Genomic DNA, 19,068 nt, shown 5'->3' on the forward strand with positions numbered 1-19,068 from the left:
CCATCATTACTCCCACTACAGTCCCACGTACAGAACGTGGCACAAGGACCCTGTGGAGACTAACAGCAAACCAGCTCCGAGAAGCATCATTGCAGTGCGAGGTGGCAGGCTCAACCTTAGCGGGCGTCCCCGCAGAGGCTCTGCCTCCCCCACATCGTATGAGGCTTGGGCTTTTATACTGACCAAAATGCACACCCATTCCGACACAGGTGGCCAGCCTGTGCTGGAAGAAGTGGCCAGCAGCATCTACAGAGGTCTCCAAGGGTTGACAGAAACCTGGACATACTTATATTTACCAACTTCTAGTACAGGAGTATCACAGAGAGACTGTATGGGCTCTCCCTGTCAATTGCAAGAAAAAATCGTAACATATACAGCTTGAGTATAAGAGGATTTTAACGCACACGTGGTCACTGCTTGTCAGGCCTCCTTAACTATTTTGAGATCAAGAGCTTCCCACTCTTTAGCCCCCTGCTGTGTAGTAAACACAGGATATGCAAAGATGCCCATTGCAGAAAATTCCCCAGTAATGATCACATCTTTGGTTACCCATTGTTACAGCTGAGCGTCTCCAGGGCCAGCAAGGCTGAGCAGACCGACCCGGGAGACGAAGAGTCAGGGTCTGGAAGCAGAGGACACAAATCTGGCTCGGATTCAGGGGATTCGGGGGCTGATCCTGGGCCGAACTCAGGGTCTCCGTTGCTCGCAGCTGTGTCTTTCTTATCAGACGTCTCTCGTTCGGTATGTGGCCATCTGCAGACCTGGCTCCTCCGTGACTGAATTAAAATGTTTTCACTCTAAGGCGTAGTGGGTTGGAGAGGCTCGCGGCTTCTTTAACTCTCCCGCTCGCGCATGATCCCTATTTTCTACTGCGTGCTTCACAGTGGCGCCCCAATCGATCCGGCGCCGAGGCACCAACCTCTTCCTTTCAGCTTCCTTGACATTCATCATGTGTATCCTTTCTAATATACTTTCTCTGTCCTTTTCAAAGTCCCTACTTTCGGAACTGGGGTGGTGGGGGAGCAGGGGGTTACACCTCCTCCGCGGCACCTTCTGATGGAGGGGGAGAAAAGGAAGGGGGGGGGGGGGGAACCCTGTGCTCCCGCGAGTTGGGGGGAATGAGTTGTGATCTTCCCCCGGTTTCAGCTGACCGGGGACGTCTGTTCCTAGTTTCTCCGTTGCTACCGCGGCAGTTTTCTTTTCTGCCTTGTATCTTTTTATACAGTTCATTACTTGCCTCCGTGGTTTACCGAGTTTCTTTGCCTTTTTATAATCATTAAGCACTGAGTCAAATAGTTCATCACCAAACTTTTGCCACTCACTCTCCTCAAATATTGTATTAGGATCTGCAAAAGAAATCTCTTAGCTTTCCCTAGCCACTAGACCTGCTAGCTGCTTTAGAGTCTCAGGCTCAATTCCCCGCTTTTATAAAAAGCACTGTAAAAGTTCAAGGCTCAGTTCCCCGCTTTTATAAAAAGCACTGTAATAAGTCCAGGGCTACCTCTCGGTCCATTTTCATGGCCAGCCTTTTCCGGATCGTCTTCTTCTGGGTCGTCCTGTAACCTCGGTCTCCGGATCGGCCTCCCGACGCAGCAGTGTCTGGTTCACCCCAGCGGCGGACCTTTTCACCTAGTCGTAGCACCCGGGTCCGCCACGCCACCGCAGCAGCATTGCCCGCGCTGCCCGGCCGCTGCCGCCGGCGCCGCTCTCTCGCCGTTCCGGGTCCCCGTCGACCGGGGCCCTGTATTCCGGGTCCCCGCTAGTCGGGGCCCTGTATCCTGGGTCCCCGTTAAACCGGGGCCCTGTATCCTGGGGCCCCGTCGGCCGGGGCCCTTTATCCCGGGTCCCCGTCGACCGGGGCCCTGTATCCCGGGTCCCCGCTAGTCGGAGCCCTGTATCCTGGGTCCCCGCTAGTCGGAGCCCTATAATCCAGGTCCCCAGCGACCAGGGCCCTGTAATCCGGGTCCCTGTTCGGGCGCCATTTGTAAGCGGCGAGGAGAAGCAGACAGGCCAACCCAATATGGGTGATAAGCAACTTCTGGTTTATTTGTGACGCAGTTCACACATATATAGGAGTGGTATTCAGCCACTCCTTCTTGGCACAACAGTATTGGTTAGCCCCCACAGCTTCCTCCACATTCTCCTCCCAGGTCCGGTCTCTGTCCACCTGTGGGGGCCACCCCCTGCCTTGCTTGCACAGTCCTCCAGAACTCTATGGTTCTGCTCTTAGAGTCAGTCTGCAACACGCAGTCATTGCCTTCAAGCCCTGAATGGGCTGGTCTTTGGTTACCTGAGACATCTGCACCTTGGAGTGCCTTGTGTCACCTGAGTTTCACTGTGAGTCCTGGGACCTGTCTAGCACAGGAAAAGACAGGACCAGCAGCAGCTGTCAAGTGCCCTTTGCTGTTCAGCATCACCTGTAACCTTGTGGTACAGGAGATGACTTTGGATGCTTAATGGACATGAATGTGCACGCAGCCAGAGTGGCAGGGGTTGGAGCTGGATCAGCTTTAAGGTCCCTTCCAACCCAAACCGTTCCGTGATTCCATGAAATCAGATGTGGAATGCAAAATTCTTGTGAACCCTCATGAAGTCCTATCTGAATGAAACCAAGGTTTCACTATGTCTAACCCCAAGTTTACTCTCCCGAGCTGGATAACTGGCAGAGAATTGAGGCAGCTTTACTACCTTATACTTGCGCATTTGCTTTGCCTGGTTGAAACCCCTGATTTGGCAGGCATCACCACAGAGGTGGAACCAGCCTCGGTAGGGCACACATACTTTTAGTGCCTTGCCACTCCAAAGTGGCAGTTTATAATCCATGTAGCATGGATTGAATAGGAAGTATGTGATCAACCCGAATTCAGCATCATTTAGTGCTGTCACAAGTGTCACCAGACTCCAGCTCTGTTAGGGCACCAGTTATTTTAGCTGCATTTGCCACCTTGGGATAGCTCAGTGGCATCAAGTTTGTCAAGAGCAAGTGTTCCCAATAGCTGCAGTGACTGGCAGAGGATGGATCTGCCTGGCTGCTCTTCTAATGGAAGTGTCAAACCATCAAGCCACAAAATCCTCTTGAAGAGAAGCCTGGACTAGCACGCAAGAGATAAATAGCTTGTCAGTTCTGCTGTCATTAGACACGCAGTGAACTCAAAGTCCAATGATGCCATATGGACAGGCAGGAAAAGGAAGATTGAACTGGTTTTCCCCAAAGGCTTCATCAAAATGGATGTTTGTGTGAAGGCTGGGGCTCTGTTTTGCAATTTAGAGGAAGAGGGTTTTATACCTCACTGAACGTCTTGAATTTAACAGGAGGAGAAAGTGATGGCAAGGAAAGAGCCTTAGGGAAATCTTCAGTTTAGCTGCTTCTAAATGCAAAAGGCAAAGATCTCCCTCACTGGTGATGGTGATGCTGCTGCAGCAAGAGTTGTAGCACAGGACTCAGGTCAGCTCCCATTGAACTGGGCAAGGTGTCTGCAGGGCGCTAGGGCTACTGGATGCATCAGCAAATGAGAAATCCCTTTCCAGAGATGAGCTTCCTTTGCTTCTGAGAAATAAAAGATGGAGTTAGTCCTGACAGTGCAGGTCATAGAACCCCAGCCTGGTTTGGGCTGGGAGGGACCTTAAAGCTCCTCCAGCTCCAACCCCTGCCACAGGCAGGGACCCCTTCCATAGAGCAGCTTGCTCCAAGCCCCTGTGTCCAACCTGGCCTTGAACACTGCCAGGGATGGGGCAGCCACAGCTTCTCTGGGCACCCTGTGCCAGCGCCTCAGCACCCTCACAGGGAAGAGCTTCTGCCTTAGCTCTAACCTGAACTTCCCCTGTTTCAGTTTGAACCCATCACCCCTTGTCCTATTGCTACAGTCCCTGATGAAGAGCCCCTCTCCAGCATCCTTGTAGCCCCTTCAGATACTGGAAGCCAGAGGAGCTTAGTCCCCATCAACAAGAGAGAAGGGGCCTGTCAGCACAGGTGGAAGAAAGTCGCTGTTCCTGCACATGTGGAGAGCAGTTGAGGAAGCTAAAGCCCTCATGGAATTAAATCTGGCCAGGGATGTCAAGGGCAACAAGAAGAGCTTCTGCAGGTACATGGGTGAGGAAAGGAAGAGTAGGGAAAATGTGGGCACTTTCCAGAAGGAAATGGGAGGCCTCATTACCTGCAGAATGGAGAAGGCTGAGGAACTCCATGACTCTTTCCCCTTGGTCTTCACCAGCAATTGCTCCAGCCTCAGCACCCGAGCTGCAGAAGGCAAAGGCAGGGACTGTGAGAATGAAGAAGCACCTGCAGGAGGAGATCAGGGTCGAGACCATCTAAGGAACGTGAAGGTGCACAAGTCCATAGGACCTGAAGAAATGCATCCATGGGACTGAGGGAAATGAGAAGCCGAGGCAGTCTGGTGAGGTCCCCACTGACTGGAAAACGGGAAACACAACCCCCGTTTTTAAACAGGGAAAGGGAAGACTCCAGACCGATCAGTGTCACCTCTGTCCGTGGCAGGACCAGGCAGCAAGATCCTCTTGGGCACATGGAAAAGCAGGAGGTGATTGCTGAGAGCCAACAGGGCTTCACTGAGGGCAAATCGTGCCTGACAAATCTGGTGGCTGTAGGACGAGGTTACAGAGCTGGTGGAGAAGGGAAGTGTGAGCACTGGAGTTGTGCAAGGTGTTTGACACTGTTCTGCACGGCATCCTTATGGAGAGACACGGATTGGATGGACGGACCCCTCGCTGGGTAAGGAATTGGCTGAATGGTCCCACTCATTGTCCAGCAGCTCCATGGCCATGTGGAGATCAGTGTCAAGTGGTGTCCCTCAGGGGCTGTGTGGAGACCTCAGAGCAGCTTCCAGTATCTGAAGGGGGCCTGTAAGGATGCTGGGGAGGGACTCGTCATTAGGGACTATAGTGACAGGACAAGGGGTGATGGGTTCAAACTTAAACAGGGGAAGTTTAGATTGGATCTAAGGAGGAAGTTCTTTACTGTGAGGGTGCTGAGGCACTGGAATGGGTTGCCCAGGGAAGTTGTGAATGCTCCATCCCTGGCAGTGTTCAAGGCTAGGCAGGACAGAGCCTTGGGTGCCATGGTTTAGTGTGAGGTGTCCCTGCCCATGGCAGGGGGGTTGGAACTGGATGATCTTAAGGTCCTTTCCAACCCTAACTATTCTGTCATTCTATGTTTGGGAGGCACTGTCTCCAAACCAACTGATAATTAGAAGGATGGTAATGAATCATTCACTCATGTTAGTAAGACTACTAAATTCTGTTATCACACCACAGACTTACAACACAAACCATGTTCTCTATCTTGGACCTATGTTGAGCTAAAAGTATTTTAACCCTATGTTTCCCAGGCACTTGCTTTCCTTATATCAAGCCCACCTCACAGGCATGTCAAGGTCCCTCTGGATGGCATTCCTCCCCTTCAGCGTACCAACTGAACCACACAGCTTGGTGTCATCAGCAAACTTGCTGAGGGCGCAGACATCCTTATAACCAAGCTGGAGAGGCACGGATTGGATGGATGGACCCCTCGCTGGATAAGGAATTGGCTGAATGGTCCCGCTCATTGTCCATCAGCTCGATGTCCATGTGGAGATCAGTGCCAAGCAGTGTCCCTCAGGGGTTGCTGTGTGGGGCCCGGCGCTGTTCTGATACACGGATAGACTGCAATGCGTTATAGTTGTAAAGTAGGTATGCTTTATTCAGTGCTGAGGCGCATGGGGGATCGCTCCTCCAAAGTCATGCTCACCTTTCTTTTGCCACTCAGTTTGTTTATATTACATATAATGATTACCTAAACATGGGATTGCTTCACACCTAATACATATGCAAAACCTACTCCCATCTAGGATTATAATTAGTTTTCTGGCATTCATCCCATTGGTGCGCCTGCGCAGTGCCTCCTGGTGGTGGTCGTTAGGGGGTCATGAGGATGAAGGTCTCTAGTTCCTCTTCATCACTGCGAGTAATCTCTTGCTTTCACACAGACTCAATGGGGTTTCAGGTCCTGTCCAAACCTCAGGTTCGGTACAAGCCAGTTTTACATATCTTAAAGCAGAAACTTGTCAAGTTTGCAAGTTTTGTTACTCTGGCAATCTTTTGTTCCTTTGCTTTCTATGGATCCTATTTAACCAAGAATGTCTTCAATGTTAAGTTATGAATCTGATCTACTACAATTCTGCCTCGCAGCCGTAACTCCTGCAATTCTGCTTCACCGTTCTAGCAACTTTGACTCCTACGGTTCTGCTTCACCAAGCACAGTGACTGCTTCAGCAAGCAGGCACAATGTTAACCCTTTATTCCCAGGTATCACCTGGACTTGTGCAAGGCGTTTGACACTGTTCTGCACGGCATCCTCATGGACAGACATGGATTGGATGGATGGACCCCTCGCTGGATCAGGAATTGGCTGGATGGTCCCAGTCATCGTCCAGCAGCTCGCTGGCCATGTGGAGATCAGTGCCAAGCGGTGTCCCTCAGGGGTTGCTGGTGTGGGGACCGGCGTTGAACATCTTTGTCGGTGCCATGGCCAGTGGGATGGAGCACCCTCAGCAGGTTCGGGGTGCACCAAGCCGTGTGTGTGGGTCAGCACAATGGAGGGAATTCAGACCAGAACTGACTTTACCTTCATGGGTGAATGTGTTACCGTGAAACCCGGACGAGGACATGGAGAGGGCTCTGACAGACGCATCGGGCTCAAAGGAGCCTGACGGATGCCTCGCACAGGTCTTGTCCAAACGCTGCTCGAGTCTCCCCTTGAACCCTTTCTGGTGGCAGGGCCAATTCAATGGCAGAGCAGAGCTGATGTAAATGGGCAGTAACTGAGGGGGGCAATGAGATGGGTTGGAAGCAGCAGGTTCAGTATGAGGTAGAGGACACGAGTTCAAGGCAACAAAAGAACATCGGGGCAGGCAGCAAGGACATGTTAAGCACTGAGGAACAAGTGGAGCTGCTCCCAGAGCAGTAACAGGGAAGAAGAGATCCAGACACAGCAAAGGGATTCCTGTGAGGGAGGAGGGTGGGCCCCAAAATTGGCCACTTTCTGCCCCAAATCTGCCATTTTCTGACCCAAATTTTGCCATTTCCTGCCCCAAATCTGCCATTTTCTAACCCAAATTTTGCCATTTCCTACCCCAAATCTGGCCATTTCCTGACCCAAATCTGTCATGTTCTGCCCCAAATTTGGCCATTTCCTGCCCCAAATTTGGCTATTTCATGCCCCAAATCTGCCATTTCCTGCCCCAAATCTGCCACTTTCTGCCCCAAATTTTGCCATTTCCTGCCCCAAATTTGGCCATTTCCTGACCCAGATCTGTCATGTTCTGCACCAAATTTGGCCATTTCCTGCCCCAAATTTGGCTATTTCATGCCCCAAATCTGCCATTTCCTGCCCCAAATTTGGCCATTTCCTGCCCCAATTCTGCAATTTCCTGCCCCAAATTTGGTCATTTTCTGCCTCAAAATTGGCCATTTCCTGCTCCAAATCCACCATTTTCTGCCCTAAATTTGGCCATTTCGGGCCCCAATTCTTCCATTTTCTGCCTCAAAACTGGCCATTTCCTGCCCCAATTCTGCAATTTCCTGCCCCAAATTTGGTCATTTTCTGCCTCAAAATTGGCCATTTCCTGCTCCAAATCCACCATTTTGTGCCCTAAATTTGGCCATTTCAGGCCCCAATTCTTCCATTTTCTGCCTCAAAACTGGCCATTTCCTGCCCCAAATCTGCCACTTTCTGTCCCAAATGTGGCCATTTCTTGCCTCAAATTTGGCCATTTCGGGCCCCCAAACTGCCATTTCCTGCCCCAAATTTGACCATTTCCTGCCCCAATTCTTCCATTTTCTGCCTCAAAATTGCCCATTTCCTGCCCCAAATCCGCCACTTCCCGCTCCCCCCCCATTTCCTGTTCGAAACCCGCCATTTTCTGCCCCGACCCCGCCATTTCCTGTGTTCAAACCGGTCATTTCCAGCCCCAACCGGTCCCATCCCGCCCCAAACCAGCCACTCCCTGCCGCACCGGAAGCACTTCCCCCCTCTTTCCAACCACTTCCGGTTGCACCCGGAAGCGCCGCTCGTCAAACCGCCGCCCGGCGGCGCAGCTCCGTGCCTGCCGTTCCCGGAAGTAGCCGGTGCGGAAGCGCCCTCCGATTGGCCGGCGGGGCGGGCGGAAGTGACGCGCCGCCTGCCTTCCGCCGCCCGCCGCCCGTCGGCCGGTGCCGGTGCCATGTCAGCCCGGCCGCCGCGGAGCCCCGAGGAGCGGCCGCGCCGCGCCCCGCAGTTGTGAGTACCGGGCCCTGCCGGTGGGCGGGGAGGAGACGCCCGCAGGTACGGACCCGCCGCTCCGCTCCCTGCGGCGCCGGAGGGGCAAGGCCCCGGGGGGCACCGGAGGTTGGGGGGGGGGGGGGGTAACGACGACGACCGGTCTGTGGCTTCACACCTCTGCCCGGCACATGGAGCGGGGTACGGGGGGGCGAGGAGGGCTCCAGCCTCGCGGGATGGGCTTGCAGCACCCGAGGTGCAAAGAGCCATGGGGTGGGGGTGAGCCCGGGGGTCCCGTTCCCCCCCCTCCCGCTGCCAGGCTCTCCGTGGTTCCATGTGTGCGTTCCCGTTGGGGCTCTGGTGTCGTCTACTTGAGGCGCAGGGCTTGGTGTGAGCTCCTCGGGTGCTGTTGTTGCCGTGGGCATGGGGCTTTGCCGAAGGTTTCCTGGCTGGAGGAGCTGGTTGTCCATGGGGAGAGCTGGGGTTTATGGCCAAGGACAGGAAGCGTTTCCCAGCGGTTGGCGCATCCCGGAATAGTGCCTAATGGGTGGAAGTGTTTCCATGCAAAATGAGCGTCAAAGAAGGCTTCTTTGGCCATTATTTGGATTACAATAATATATAAATAAAGATATTTCAATAAATATTTATAAATAAGTATTTAAATAACCCCCCCGAGGCGTTAGGAATGGCCTGGGCCTAAATTCCAGCCAGGATTCCTTGCAGGTAATGATAACAAAACCTGTTTTGATTCAACCTTCAGCTAATCCATGGATGGGATGTGGCTGCATAAAGGCACATCACAAGCAGTTAATTTGCCCTTGTCCCCAGATTTACGCTTCCAGTGTAGAATCAATGGCCTTTTCCTGCTTTCTGGAATCAGCCAAATCCATTAAAATCAGTGAAGTTGGGTGGTTGAGCTCTGTAGTGGCTTCTGGGCCCTGCTTGGTTTATTCATGTTGAGAGGAGGTGAAAGGTGTCCCTAAAGCAATGGTTGGAAGGAAAGGCAGGCTAAAAACCAGCTTGGTTCTGCCTGGGAATGCTTCTTCTGGCAACTTGGAAGTCGAACTGCACCTAGACTTGACAGAGAGCTGCCTTTCCTTACCAGGGACAGGAGGTGAAGTTTGGAATACTCAGTGTGGTGTCCTTTGGGCTTCTTAGGAAGAGTACTAAATGCGTTTGGATGAGACCTCGCAATCCAGTCGGTGGCTGATGGAACAAATGACGATGAATTCCTGTTTTCTTCATGGGAATTCTGTTGAGCTGAGGGAAGCGTTGACTGTTCTCTTTATTCTGCCAGCTTGATAGAACTAAGTAAGGAAACGTTCCCATTTTTCTTTCCCTTGTCTCTGCTGTCATATCCTGCTTAATGACGTGCCCAGTGTTGACTTGGAAGGTTTCAATATTGCCTCAAGAAATAACGACCATTTTCGGTCAAGCGAGATGTCGTCATGTTGACAGTTGCCACCCTGAAGGGCGCAGATTTATGTATGGATTTGGGAAGGGAAGATGAAAACCTGAAGTTGGTGGTTTCTGTGGTGCCATGGGGCAGGATTTCTCCCAGTCCACCACTCGTTTTTTCTTCCATGAGCTGGTTTTCCTCCGGCTTTGCCTTTAGACCTTGGGCCATGCTGAAGTACCATTTCAATGGAATTATTATTAGTGTTAATATCTGAGATTTGAGGGGGCTTCTATTTGTGGGGTAGGGAAGTGAAGGAGGATGAAGAGGAGAAGGAACACTGCTTCAGAATTATGGGAGGAATCCTCATGTCCAACTTGGCCTAATGGACAGAATTCCTATAATTATTACTTTTAATCAGCCAGTTCTTAAACTAAATTATCTGACATTTCTAAAAGGGGATGGAAAGACCTTTTTCACTCTGCTTGAGTGATTCTTAAACCAGATTCTTCAAAGCAGGGGGAGCCTGCAGAGGGAACTAAGGCAGCTTCCAGCTCTCCTCTTCATCACTCAATAATGTATGAAAAATGCTTTAATTTGGGTAATACAAGGCGCCCATCCTGGTTATTTCTTTGTATCACCTGGAAGAGTCTTTACCAATGTGAGCTATAGATGGTGGAGGGTTTTCAGTTGATACATGGAGTAGAAAAAGCATCTAAAAACTTTGAGAATGATGCTTTGCCTTCCTCTTCCAAAGGGGGAAGACGTGTGAATGCAATTTCTCAATGTCTCTGAACATTTCCTTTCCTTCCTTCTTGTCTATCTTTTAGCTTTTTGTTTTTGTGCTTCTGCAGTCCTGTGAGTATTTGTTTCAGGTAAAAGGATGTTATTGCCCACAAAACTGCACCTGGGGGGTTTCTTGCTCTTTTTGCATGCAGTGTGAAGATCAAAAGCTGCCGTTGTCTTCTTGGGATCCTGAGAAGCAGAATGACCTGGAGCTCTGACAAACCGGATTTTTTCAAGGAGGTCTCTTCCCCAGCCTACTTAAAAGATCCTGTTTGTAGCACAGTGTCAAACCCGTTTTTTGAGCCCATCCTAAAGGAGATGAACAGTGACTCAAGGGAGAAACAAGAAGAGTGGAATTGAGCGCTGGACACCGGCGTTGCCGCTGAAGAAAGCATTCATGCCAATGCGTCTTCTGCCTCTTCTCTCTCTTCCTCTCTGTGTTTCTTGCTGCCTCCCTCGCTCTCTCTCTCTGAGCTGCTCCCCTTCCTCTTGCCCAAAAATTAGAGGTATCCCCTTGCTTTGACAGGTGAAGGAGCATGCCTCTTTGGGGGTTTCCTCTGCCCTTTGATGCCTCCTTGCAGTGCTAGTTAGTTTGAGCAGAGGTAAGTGCCCATTTGCTCTGTTTAAGCTGCTGTGGTTTGACAGCTCCATGTCTGTGTTCCACAGACATGAACATGAACTTGATGAAAATGTCCTTCTCAGTTTGCCTTCAGAATATTGATTCTTGCATGTAGAAGAGAAGTTGCCATTGTAGATCATGGGGTTATTAATGAAGCATTGAATCAAGTAGGAAAAGACCTTTAAGGTCATCAAGCTCAACTGAATGATCCAAAGCACAGAATAGATACAAATGCAAGAAGCTGTTCAGGAGCTCAGTGCTGGTCTTCCTAACTTTGCATTATCAGTAGTGCTGGGAGATATGAAGTGAGTCCTTTCTGCTTTAAGTTCTAGCATACAAACACTTGTAGTTGCTCTTTGTTTAAGCAAAAGTATTTCTATAAGATTGCTCATGTTAGTCCTCCTCAACTGTCATTTCTGATGCCAAACCATCCAACTCCATTTTGCTACTAAAACCTCTGATGGCAGCTTCCACTAGAACCAGGTGGGGTATTGGCCATGTTTTTAAGTCGGTTGTTTTTGAAGCAGAAGGCTGCCCACTGCTCTGATCAATCACACCAACATTTGCCTTCTCACACATTGTGCTTAGAAATGAGGCCTTGTACCAAAATACTGGGTGTGGGAGTTAATGGTAAGGTACAATGAGGAAAGCTCTGTATGCCTAAAGCCTTTGTGGTTTAGATAGACAATAGCATGGTCATTTGTGTTGGCCACCAAGGGGAACATGACCCCTCAGACTGTAGCAGGAGCTGTCCAGCTCTGAGAGTGAGCAGCATCCTTCTTCTCACTTGATGGGAAAAGGCAACGTCTTGACTGACTTCTTGAGGAGATCTATCAGTGGGACACGTGATGGGTAGCTCCTGGTCACTCTGTTCCAAGCTGGGTTGGAAGTCCAAACTGTAATGCTTCACTGCCAGAAAATATCGCCAGTGTTTCAAAACTACTTGACAGTAAACAGCACAAAACGTTGATGTCATCTGGACTGGTACAGGGAAATATGCAGAAAGTCAATGGGACATAGTGGAGTTGGCAGCTTTGCCTTTTTATCATTCTGGATCTGCTACCAAGACTATGAAACTTCCTTTCAGTTCATTTGGCCTCTTTGCTAGTGAGGGAAGCTGTTTTGTTCATGCATGTCTCGACATGCCGTGTTGCTTCTGCAGTGCTTTGGGCATTAGATTGTTCTTCTGAGAGTCCCAAGAGCATCTTGCAATACATATTTCAAGTCCAGTATCTTGGACTTGGAAAATCTTGACGTTTGAAGCATCACAACTAACTTCTGGTTTGACAGGGTTCTCTCTGTCTGTCTGCTCTTGGGAGTTCCTATCTTCACCTACCAAAACGCACTCTCCAGATTTGACTGGTGCTGTTTCCATGTCTTCCCCCTCAGTTTTGAAGCCTTTCCCTTCCTAGACTTAGATTTCTGTTCTTATAAATGCATGTATCTCGATAGCATTTTGTTGCTTTCTTTGAAGACCACCACCTTTGTGGTCTGTATTTGCCTGAAGAATGAGCAGGCAGGGGAGATGTAGGCATGTGGTCACCCTACAGCCTACTCCACAAAGTCAGTGTATTCTGCATCTTAATTCCCTTGTTTTGTGTGTATGTCTGAAGTAATTTCTGCTTCTGTCTTGCCACACAACTAATCTGCTGCCTTTTCCTGAAGCTTCTGTGAGATTCAGACTTTGTAGCACTAAGCAGGGATATTAATAGGAACAGGGATGTGGGAAAGCAAAAAACACAGCTTCTCTGTGAAATCTGGAAGGAGCTTTTTATTTTCTCAGAACGGAAGGGCCTGTAAGCAGAGGAGGAGGGTAACGTGAGGGGTTTCTGTAGGTCTTTTGTTACCTGAAAAGGATGCCATTTCTTGCTACTCTGGGATGTAAAGGTTGCCCGTTGTTTTTCAGATAGCCTGTGGTTCTGAAATGCTGCTCCCAAATGTACACTGAGTAGCTCAGTCTGATTTGCCAGTGAAGTCCCTGAAGATCAGGAGCTTTCAGTAGTTCATCAGCTTCTGAGGCGTGGCAGCACCGGGTGTACAATGCACTGATGCACATGAATGAAGATATCTGTGCTGTGTTCACTTACGCTCTCTTTCTTTTCTCTTTTCTCTTGTCTCTTGTCTTTGTTTTGTTAAGCGTTGCAGGCTGTATGTACCGAGTAGTTCAGACGACGGGACCAGATGGAAAAAACCTTCTGAAATTACTTCCAATTCCTATAGCTTCTGGAAGCTTTGTGCCAATAGTTCAGTCTTCAACCATGGCAAATAATTCTAAAGCGAGTGTTTCTAGTCCAGTCCATCTTACTTTTAAGACACAGCTTGGCAATACCACCGCGCCTTCATCTGTTAAGATACCCGTTTTTCAGTCTCCTAACCCTGGAAAGATTATTCTTGCAAGGACATTAGACAAACAGGAAAGTCTTAGGGCAGGTTCTGAAAAAGAAAGCCTAACTCCAAATTCAGGTGCTAACAGCCAGAGCAGTTGTGTTTCAGTGGACAAACTGTCTTTACAGAACATTGCTGTCACCAGTTCATCCAACCAGAGCAACACAGCATACATGGTGCTCAACACAAAAACGCTGCCAGTTGCTGTGAAGACTTCAAGCGTGCCTTCTGGCCACCACCTCCAGATCCCAGCTGATGCAGAAGTGAAATCTGTCCCAGCTTCTTTTTTACCACCTGCAGTACAGCAAAAAATCCTTACGACGACAGCGACAGAAGCGTCTGGAGAGGATGACGGTGCAAAAACGCCAACTGTTATTTACGTGTCGCCAGTGAAAACAGTGAAAACAGCCCTCACGAGCTTACGAGCCATTTGCCCAAAACCTGCCCCGGAAGTTTCACAAACGTTGATAATGACAACTACACAAAAGGGAAGTAGCCCTGCTCCTGGGACAGTAACATCTGATGGTCAGCAGTGCCAGCAATGTCCGATGAAATGGGTCGTGCAAGAAGGTCCACAGTCGTCGACACCTTGCCGGATCCCCGTGAAGTCATCCAATAACGTGGCTTCCAAGATCCTGAAGACTTTGTCAGACATGAAGAATGCAGAAGCGAACTCTGTGAATATTTTATCACTGTGTTCTAGCAGTCCTGGTGGAAGCCAAACAAAAATCCTGCCTATTAAAGATAATGCTCTGGTCATGTACAATGGGAAAGTCTATTTGTTGACCAAAAGAAGCTCTGATGTTCTATCGGGCCAAGCTGACAACCAGCCATCTTCCTCTTCTGATGTTTCAGTGAGAACGGAGACATCCACACTAATTGATTCTACTGCAGTCAGCAAAATAACCAGTGAAGTAGTGAATCTGATGTTGTCCAAAACCAGTGGGATGGTGCTGTCTCAGAAAGATCCAAACCCGTCTCCAGACTCCCCTTCCCCAACTGGCTTAAGAAGCGATGTAAGATCTGCACCTGCAGCTCCGGTGACACCAAGTGCTAACCAGCAGGATTCCACTGTAAACCACAGAAAGAATTTGCTCTTCAACACGAGCATTTCAAGTGGAGTGACCCCCGTTACGGCAGATGGGGCACAGGAAAACGTGTGCCCCAATGGCAAAGGAAAGACCCATTCCCCCAAAGCAGCAAGGGCTGTTTTGCCTCAGGCTAAGCAAGAGGGTGCTTTCAGTGAGGACTGTCAAAAGGTAACTCTCTCCAATACACGTGCCCATCTCACTCTGCTAAGTTGTTGTATGGTCCTGGTTCTATTTGAATAAAATGGCTGTTAAAAAGTTCACAGTTTTTTGTAACCAGGTGTTTTGCCACTGGATATGCTCATCTAAAGTGTGTTTCTGGTCAAGAAATGGCTTTTCTTTTCAATAAGATTGTACTATGCAAGTGAGAAAACGCATAGAGAAAAGGAAGAAGGAGGGAGAAGATGCCTTTGTATTTTCTCACAAGATAAATTGTCAGAAACAACTGAAACTATAGGAGAGTTGTTTCTTGGTTGCGCCCTGGGGACAGTCTGCTTTCATATCTGAAATGCTTTGATACCTGCTTTACGTGGTTGGTACCACGTTCACAAAGCCTAGCTGTTGACTGTTGTAGGTGCGATGTGAGGTAGAGAAGTTTGCAGCTACACAAGTGGAAACCGAGGTGGTCGAGCAGGGTTTGTCACCCAGAGACAAGCTCTGGTGTTGCACTAAGTCAGCTCCAGCCTCCACTAGCTCAGCCAAAGGCAGGAGCTGTGCTGCCTTCCTTTCATGCCATGGTGAGGAGGGATCCACCTTCTATGACTCATGGTTTCATGTCAGGCAGAAGAAACTCTTGTGATCCTTAATGGCTTTCCACCTTCAGGCTGGACCTCTTGTTCTTTTAAAGCCATAACATCAAAAAAGTCCTTAGCCTCAAATGCCTCAGCCTCTACCCATGGAGATTGGAGGTCAAAGTTTCAGTTGCTCAAGAGGCCAGGATGAATTTGCCTTCAGATAAAAGGAATCATTCTGAAGCTTGCATTGAGCAGGTAGAAGAGCAATGCCAGCTAGGCATATTTGTGCAAAATTCCAAGTTTAATCACTGGAACGCGTTGCAGGGACTCTTGTGATCCTTCCTCACCTGGAAACTGGTTAAATAGCCTTTTTTTCTTTTCCTTTAGTGCTGTGTGGTGCCAAGTGTTGCTTTAATCTCTGAAAAACATCGAATGTTTGCTGGTTTTAGTCTGTGAATTTGCAAGCCTGTGCATTGCCCGACCTACTGATGTGAGGTTGACCTTGAAGTTCAGACACAGCTCAGGTTACAATGAGGTTAGATACCCAACATGGCTAATGGTGCTTGGTTAGTATTGTCAACCACAACACAAGTATGAGATGCACTCAGCAGCCTAAATGTGGCCCTGTGAAAACACTTGTCTGATCTTCCATCATCTTCCTTTGTTATTTAGAAGTTTTAGAACAGGTGATTTCCTTGTTGCTTCTTTTACTTCTGTGTTTGCTGGTTGGACTCTGCATTTTCTGGAGGTTCCACAGTGTACTTGGGGTTTTACGTGACTAACAAGAGCGTTAGGCCTGTGTACATATGTATATAATACCTAAAAGTTGGATTAATCTGTGTTAAGTGTAACTCTTGGAGAATGGCAGACAACACAAATGTTCAGCTGTCTTCCTAGTAACTACTTTTTAGCTTACGTGTGTGTGGGGAGAGAGATTGAGAGATTGATGGGTCTCTCACTGTTTCTGTATTTCAGATGCAATGTGGAAAGATGGATTCACCAAGAAAGCTTATTCAAATCAAACAGCAAGAAAAGCCACATTGGAAACAATACTTGGAATTAAGGAAAAAATTTGGACTCTCTAAGGAGGAGAGAGTTTACCTTAAGAGAATACCATTAAGGAGCTCCTGTGAGGAACTAGAAGAAAGGGTTTGCTCCAGTAACAGCTTGAAAAGGAAAAGTGATTCTGTTGATTCATCATTGGTAGATGTGGAAACAACGAATCAACACCAGGAATGTGTGAATGAGGAAAAGGTATCTTGAAATCTTACGGTGCTAAAATGTGTACAGCAACACCTTCAGAAAGCTCCATGTGTGTATTCAGTACAGAGCTGGGTGTTGGTTTGCATCCTTCCTCTTCTAGGTTCATCAGGGCAAGCCAGTAATTGTGCTCGCTGTCAGAATCGCTCCTACATCTTGTTTGTGGGCCACAAAGGAGTTGGGTGACTTGAGTATGACTTGAGTAGTCCCAGAATCCTTCTCCTCTTTCCTGGTTTCATGGGAGGAAATCTGAAGGACAAACGCTTTGAAGAAGACTGGACCCTCTGGTGGTGGCAGGCGTAATCTTTATTGGAATAGAAACCAGGCCTCTTTGTCCTAATTATTTATATGGAACCTTCTGCAAACAATTATGTTTATCCAGTGGGTATAAGCAGAATAATAGAAGAGTAATTTCTTGTGAGGCTTTACAGTTGAGTTTGAGATCAGTCAAGTGTCATTGTTCTAAGGTGCTTCAGTCACTCACATGACAAGGTGAGGTGGACTGCCAAAGAAGGGTATCCACGTGTGTGGTTTTGTTGTACCTCTCTAATCTTCAGCGTTACAAATGTCTTTATAAACGTGGTCCTTTGATGTTGGCCAAGAACTTGTTTGGGTGCTTCTGGAAAGACTCCCTCAATGAAGGAACTTCCATCTTAATGCAGTAAAATGGTTTTATCCATCCAAAGTAGCTCTGTTCAGCCACAGTGTTCCCAAAGTTTTTGTCTCACACTGCAGTTGAATATAAGCAGCAGCAGGAGATGATAGGTGTGCACAGGAGAGGCAGAAGCGCACTAAGGAAGGAATTCAGTGTTCTGGAATTGTTAACTGGGAATCTTTGTTAGAAAGATACTGAACACAGAGGTATGTTTGCTCAAATTGCTAAAGAAACGTCTTCCATATAGGAATGCCAAGAAGCTTGCAACAAATAGCTTGTGATTTGTGCTTACTTACAATGTGGAATGATGCTCAGTTTAACAGAAGTGTGTTTTCTTGGCTCTACAGAAAACTGTGGATCCAGAAGAGGATCTGGCTAAGAAAAGAAAGGTAAAATCCTCAGCGGCGTCAAACACTGGAAAGAAAAGGAAAACTTCAGTCAAATCAGCCACAGGTCCAAGTTCAGAGAACACCAGCTCCAGTTCCAGTGTCCATAGCAGAAGTCCTTCACCTCTGCCGGTCTTACTGCAGCAAAGTATCTCCACAGACTTCACTGTGTCATCTCTGGGCAGGGACTCTGAGCAAGACCTGGACTCTCAATATAGTGACATTCCATACCCAAGTATCCCAGTTTTAGTGTCTTCTGAAGATGCCCCTTCAATTCTGGAAGGGTCTTTCAGAAATGATGCTTTCCCTTTGACTCCTCCAGACTTGGATGAAACCATCCGGGATGAAAGAATCGCACGACTCAAACAGCAGTTAAGGGCACGGGAAGCGGCGCTGGAGGAGATGCGCAGGAAGATGCAGCAGAGCTGAACTGCAGCTCGTCAGCAGGCCCATGCTCAGCTGCATTGCAGTGACTTCAAGAAGGAATTCCGTGTTTAAACAAGGAACGTTTCTGGTAGATGGAAGATGTGAACAAAATAGGCACAGGATAAAATACACAGGATGTGTACGTAAAAAAAGGACAGGGTTCTTAATACCAGAAATAAAAGACTTGGACCATCAAATTCTGCTTCTGGAGCATCACATGTATCAAAGAATGCAGAAGATGGGCATTTTTTGTTAGTGCATTCTCTATATTTTGAATGGAGGGGTTTCTCTATTAGTCCTAGCGAATAAACCTTCCCACTTCGGGATCCCATGGCCTATCTCTTAGAAACTCAGTGTAAATGGCAAACCCCAACTGTCGATAATTCTTTTGTTTTCCTAATGTGCATGACAACTTTTATACATACCTGAGACCTGTCAGTGGTCACGAAAGGTCAATGGTCAGTGTTTAATAAATGCTATTTAAATGAGTCGGGAATTACAGGCAGATAATACAGATGCTGTTCATACCAACCCTCTTCCAGATGCGAAGGTGGCAGCAGGAGAACCCCCTGCTGACAATTAGGAGGTATGTGTTTCTTACTCTTCCTATTGTAAGCCTTTATAAGGCCTTTGCCAGTTGTGCAATGTTGAGGTTTGGCTGTGGGGTGCATTTTTGGAGGGGAGGAGGTAGGTGTACTTTTTTAAAACAGAGTCATGTTCAATAATAACTTGTTGAAGCAAAAAAGGTCTATTTCTATATGCAGGGGGGGTTATCTTTCTCTTTTGCATTTATTTGTTATTTAAACATGCCTCTTGCTGCCTTCATTTGATGCTCCTTTGGTTTTGATTGTAGGAGAGGCGGTGCACTCAGTCTTCACTCTCATAGTTTTTATAGACCTTTGTAGTGTGTTTGTCCAGCATATTCTGTCACGTGTTGTGTGGATGCCTTTCACTGCCCTCTCTTGTCCATGTCCTTGAGGCTTGCATTGAGTTCTGCAGTTCTCTTTGCTGTACCAGCCATGAACAGCTGCTTTGCCAACAGGATTTGTCATTGTGGGTTTTCCTGTCCCATTTATGGTTAC

The 19,068-nt window shown here is 48.2% G+C and overlaps 1 protein-coding gene across 8 annotated transcripts; it reads left to right on the forward strand.

The window, feature by feature from the left end:
• The first annotated feature begins 8,187 nt into the window (after positions 1-8,187).
• Positions 8,188-18,310, forward strand: LRIF1 (ligand dependent nuclear receptor interacting factor 1). Of its 8 annotated transcripts, none has more exons than XM_062624864.1 (5): positions 8,224-8,317; positions 10,960-11,035; positions 13,190-14,696; positions 16,235-16,513; positions 17,522-18,310. In XM_062624864.1, exons 3-5 carry the CDS (start codon positions 13,203-13,205, stop codon positions 17,987-17,989), a joined length of 2,241 nt encoding a protein of 746 aa, XP_062480848.1. In that variant the 5' UTR covers positions 8,224-8,317; positions 10,960-11,035; positions 13,190-13,202; the 3' UTR covers positions 17,990-18,310. The 8 variants fall into 8 exon arrangements, with proteins under 8 accessions (XP_062480853.1, XP_062480847.1, XP_062480848.1 ...); XM_062624871.1 differs by having other exon boundaries at positions 13,198-14,696; XM_062624867.1 differs by having other exon boundaries at positions 8,242-8,272.
• The last annotated feature ends 758 nt before the right edge of the window (positions 18,311-19,068 follow it).

Source organism: Pezoporus occidentalis, unplaced genomic scaffold (genome assembly GCF_034315485.1).
Source record: "Pezoporus occidentalis ecotype Australia unplaced genomic scaffold, CSIRO_AGI_Poc_V1 ctg274, whole genome shotgun sequence".
In the NCBI taxonomy this organism is placed as follows: domain Eukaryota; kingdom Metazoa; phylum Chordata; class Aves; order Psittaciformes; family Psittacidae; genus Pezoporus; species Pezoporus occidentalis.

Bases quoted from the DNA above. Each gene is read 5' to 3' on its own strand.
- LRIF1 (XM_062624863.1), top strand. From the start codon at position 8,217: ATGTCAGCCCGGCCGCCGCGGAGCCCCGAGGAGCGGCCGCGCCGCGCC. The intron at 8,273-13,189 runs GTGAGTACCGGG...TGTTTTGTTAAG, and splicing joins CCGCGCCGCGCCCCGCAGTT to CGTTGCAGGCTGTATGTACC. The intron at 16,514-17,521 runs GTATCTTGAAAT...TTGGCTCTACAG, and splicing joins AATGTGTGAATGAGGAAAAG to AAAACTGTGGATCCAGAAGA.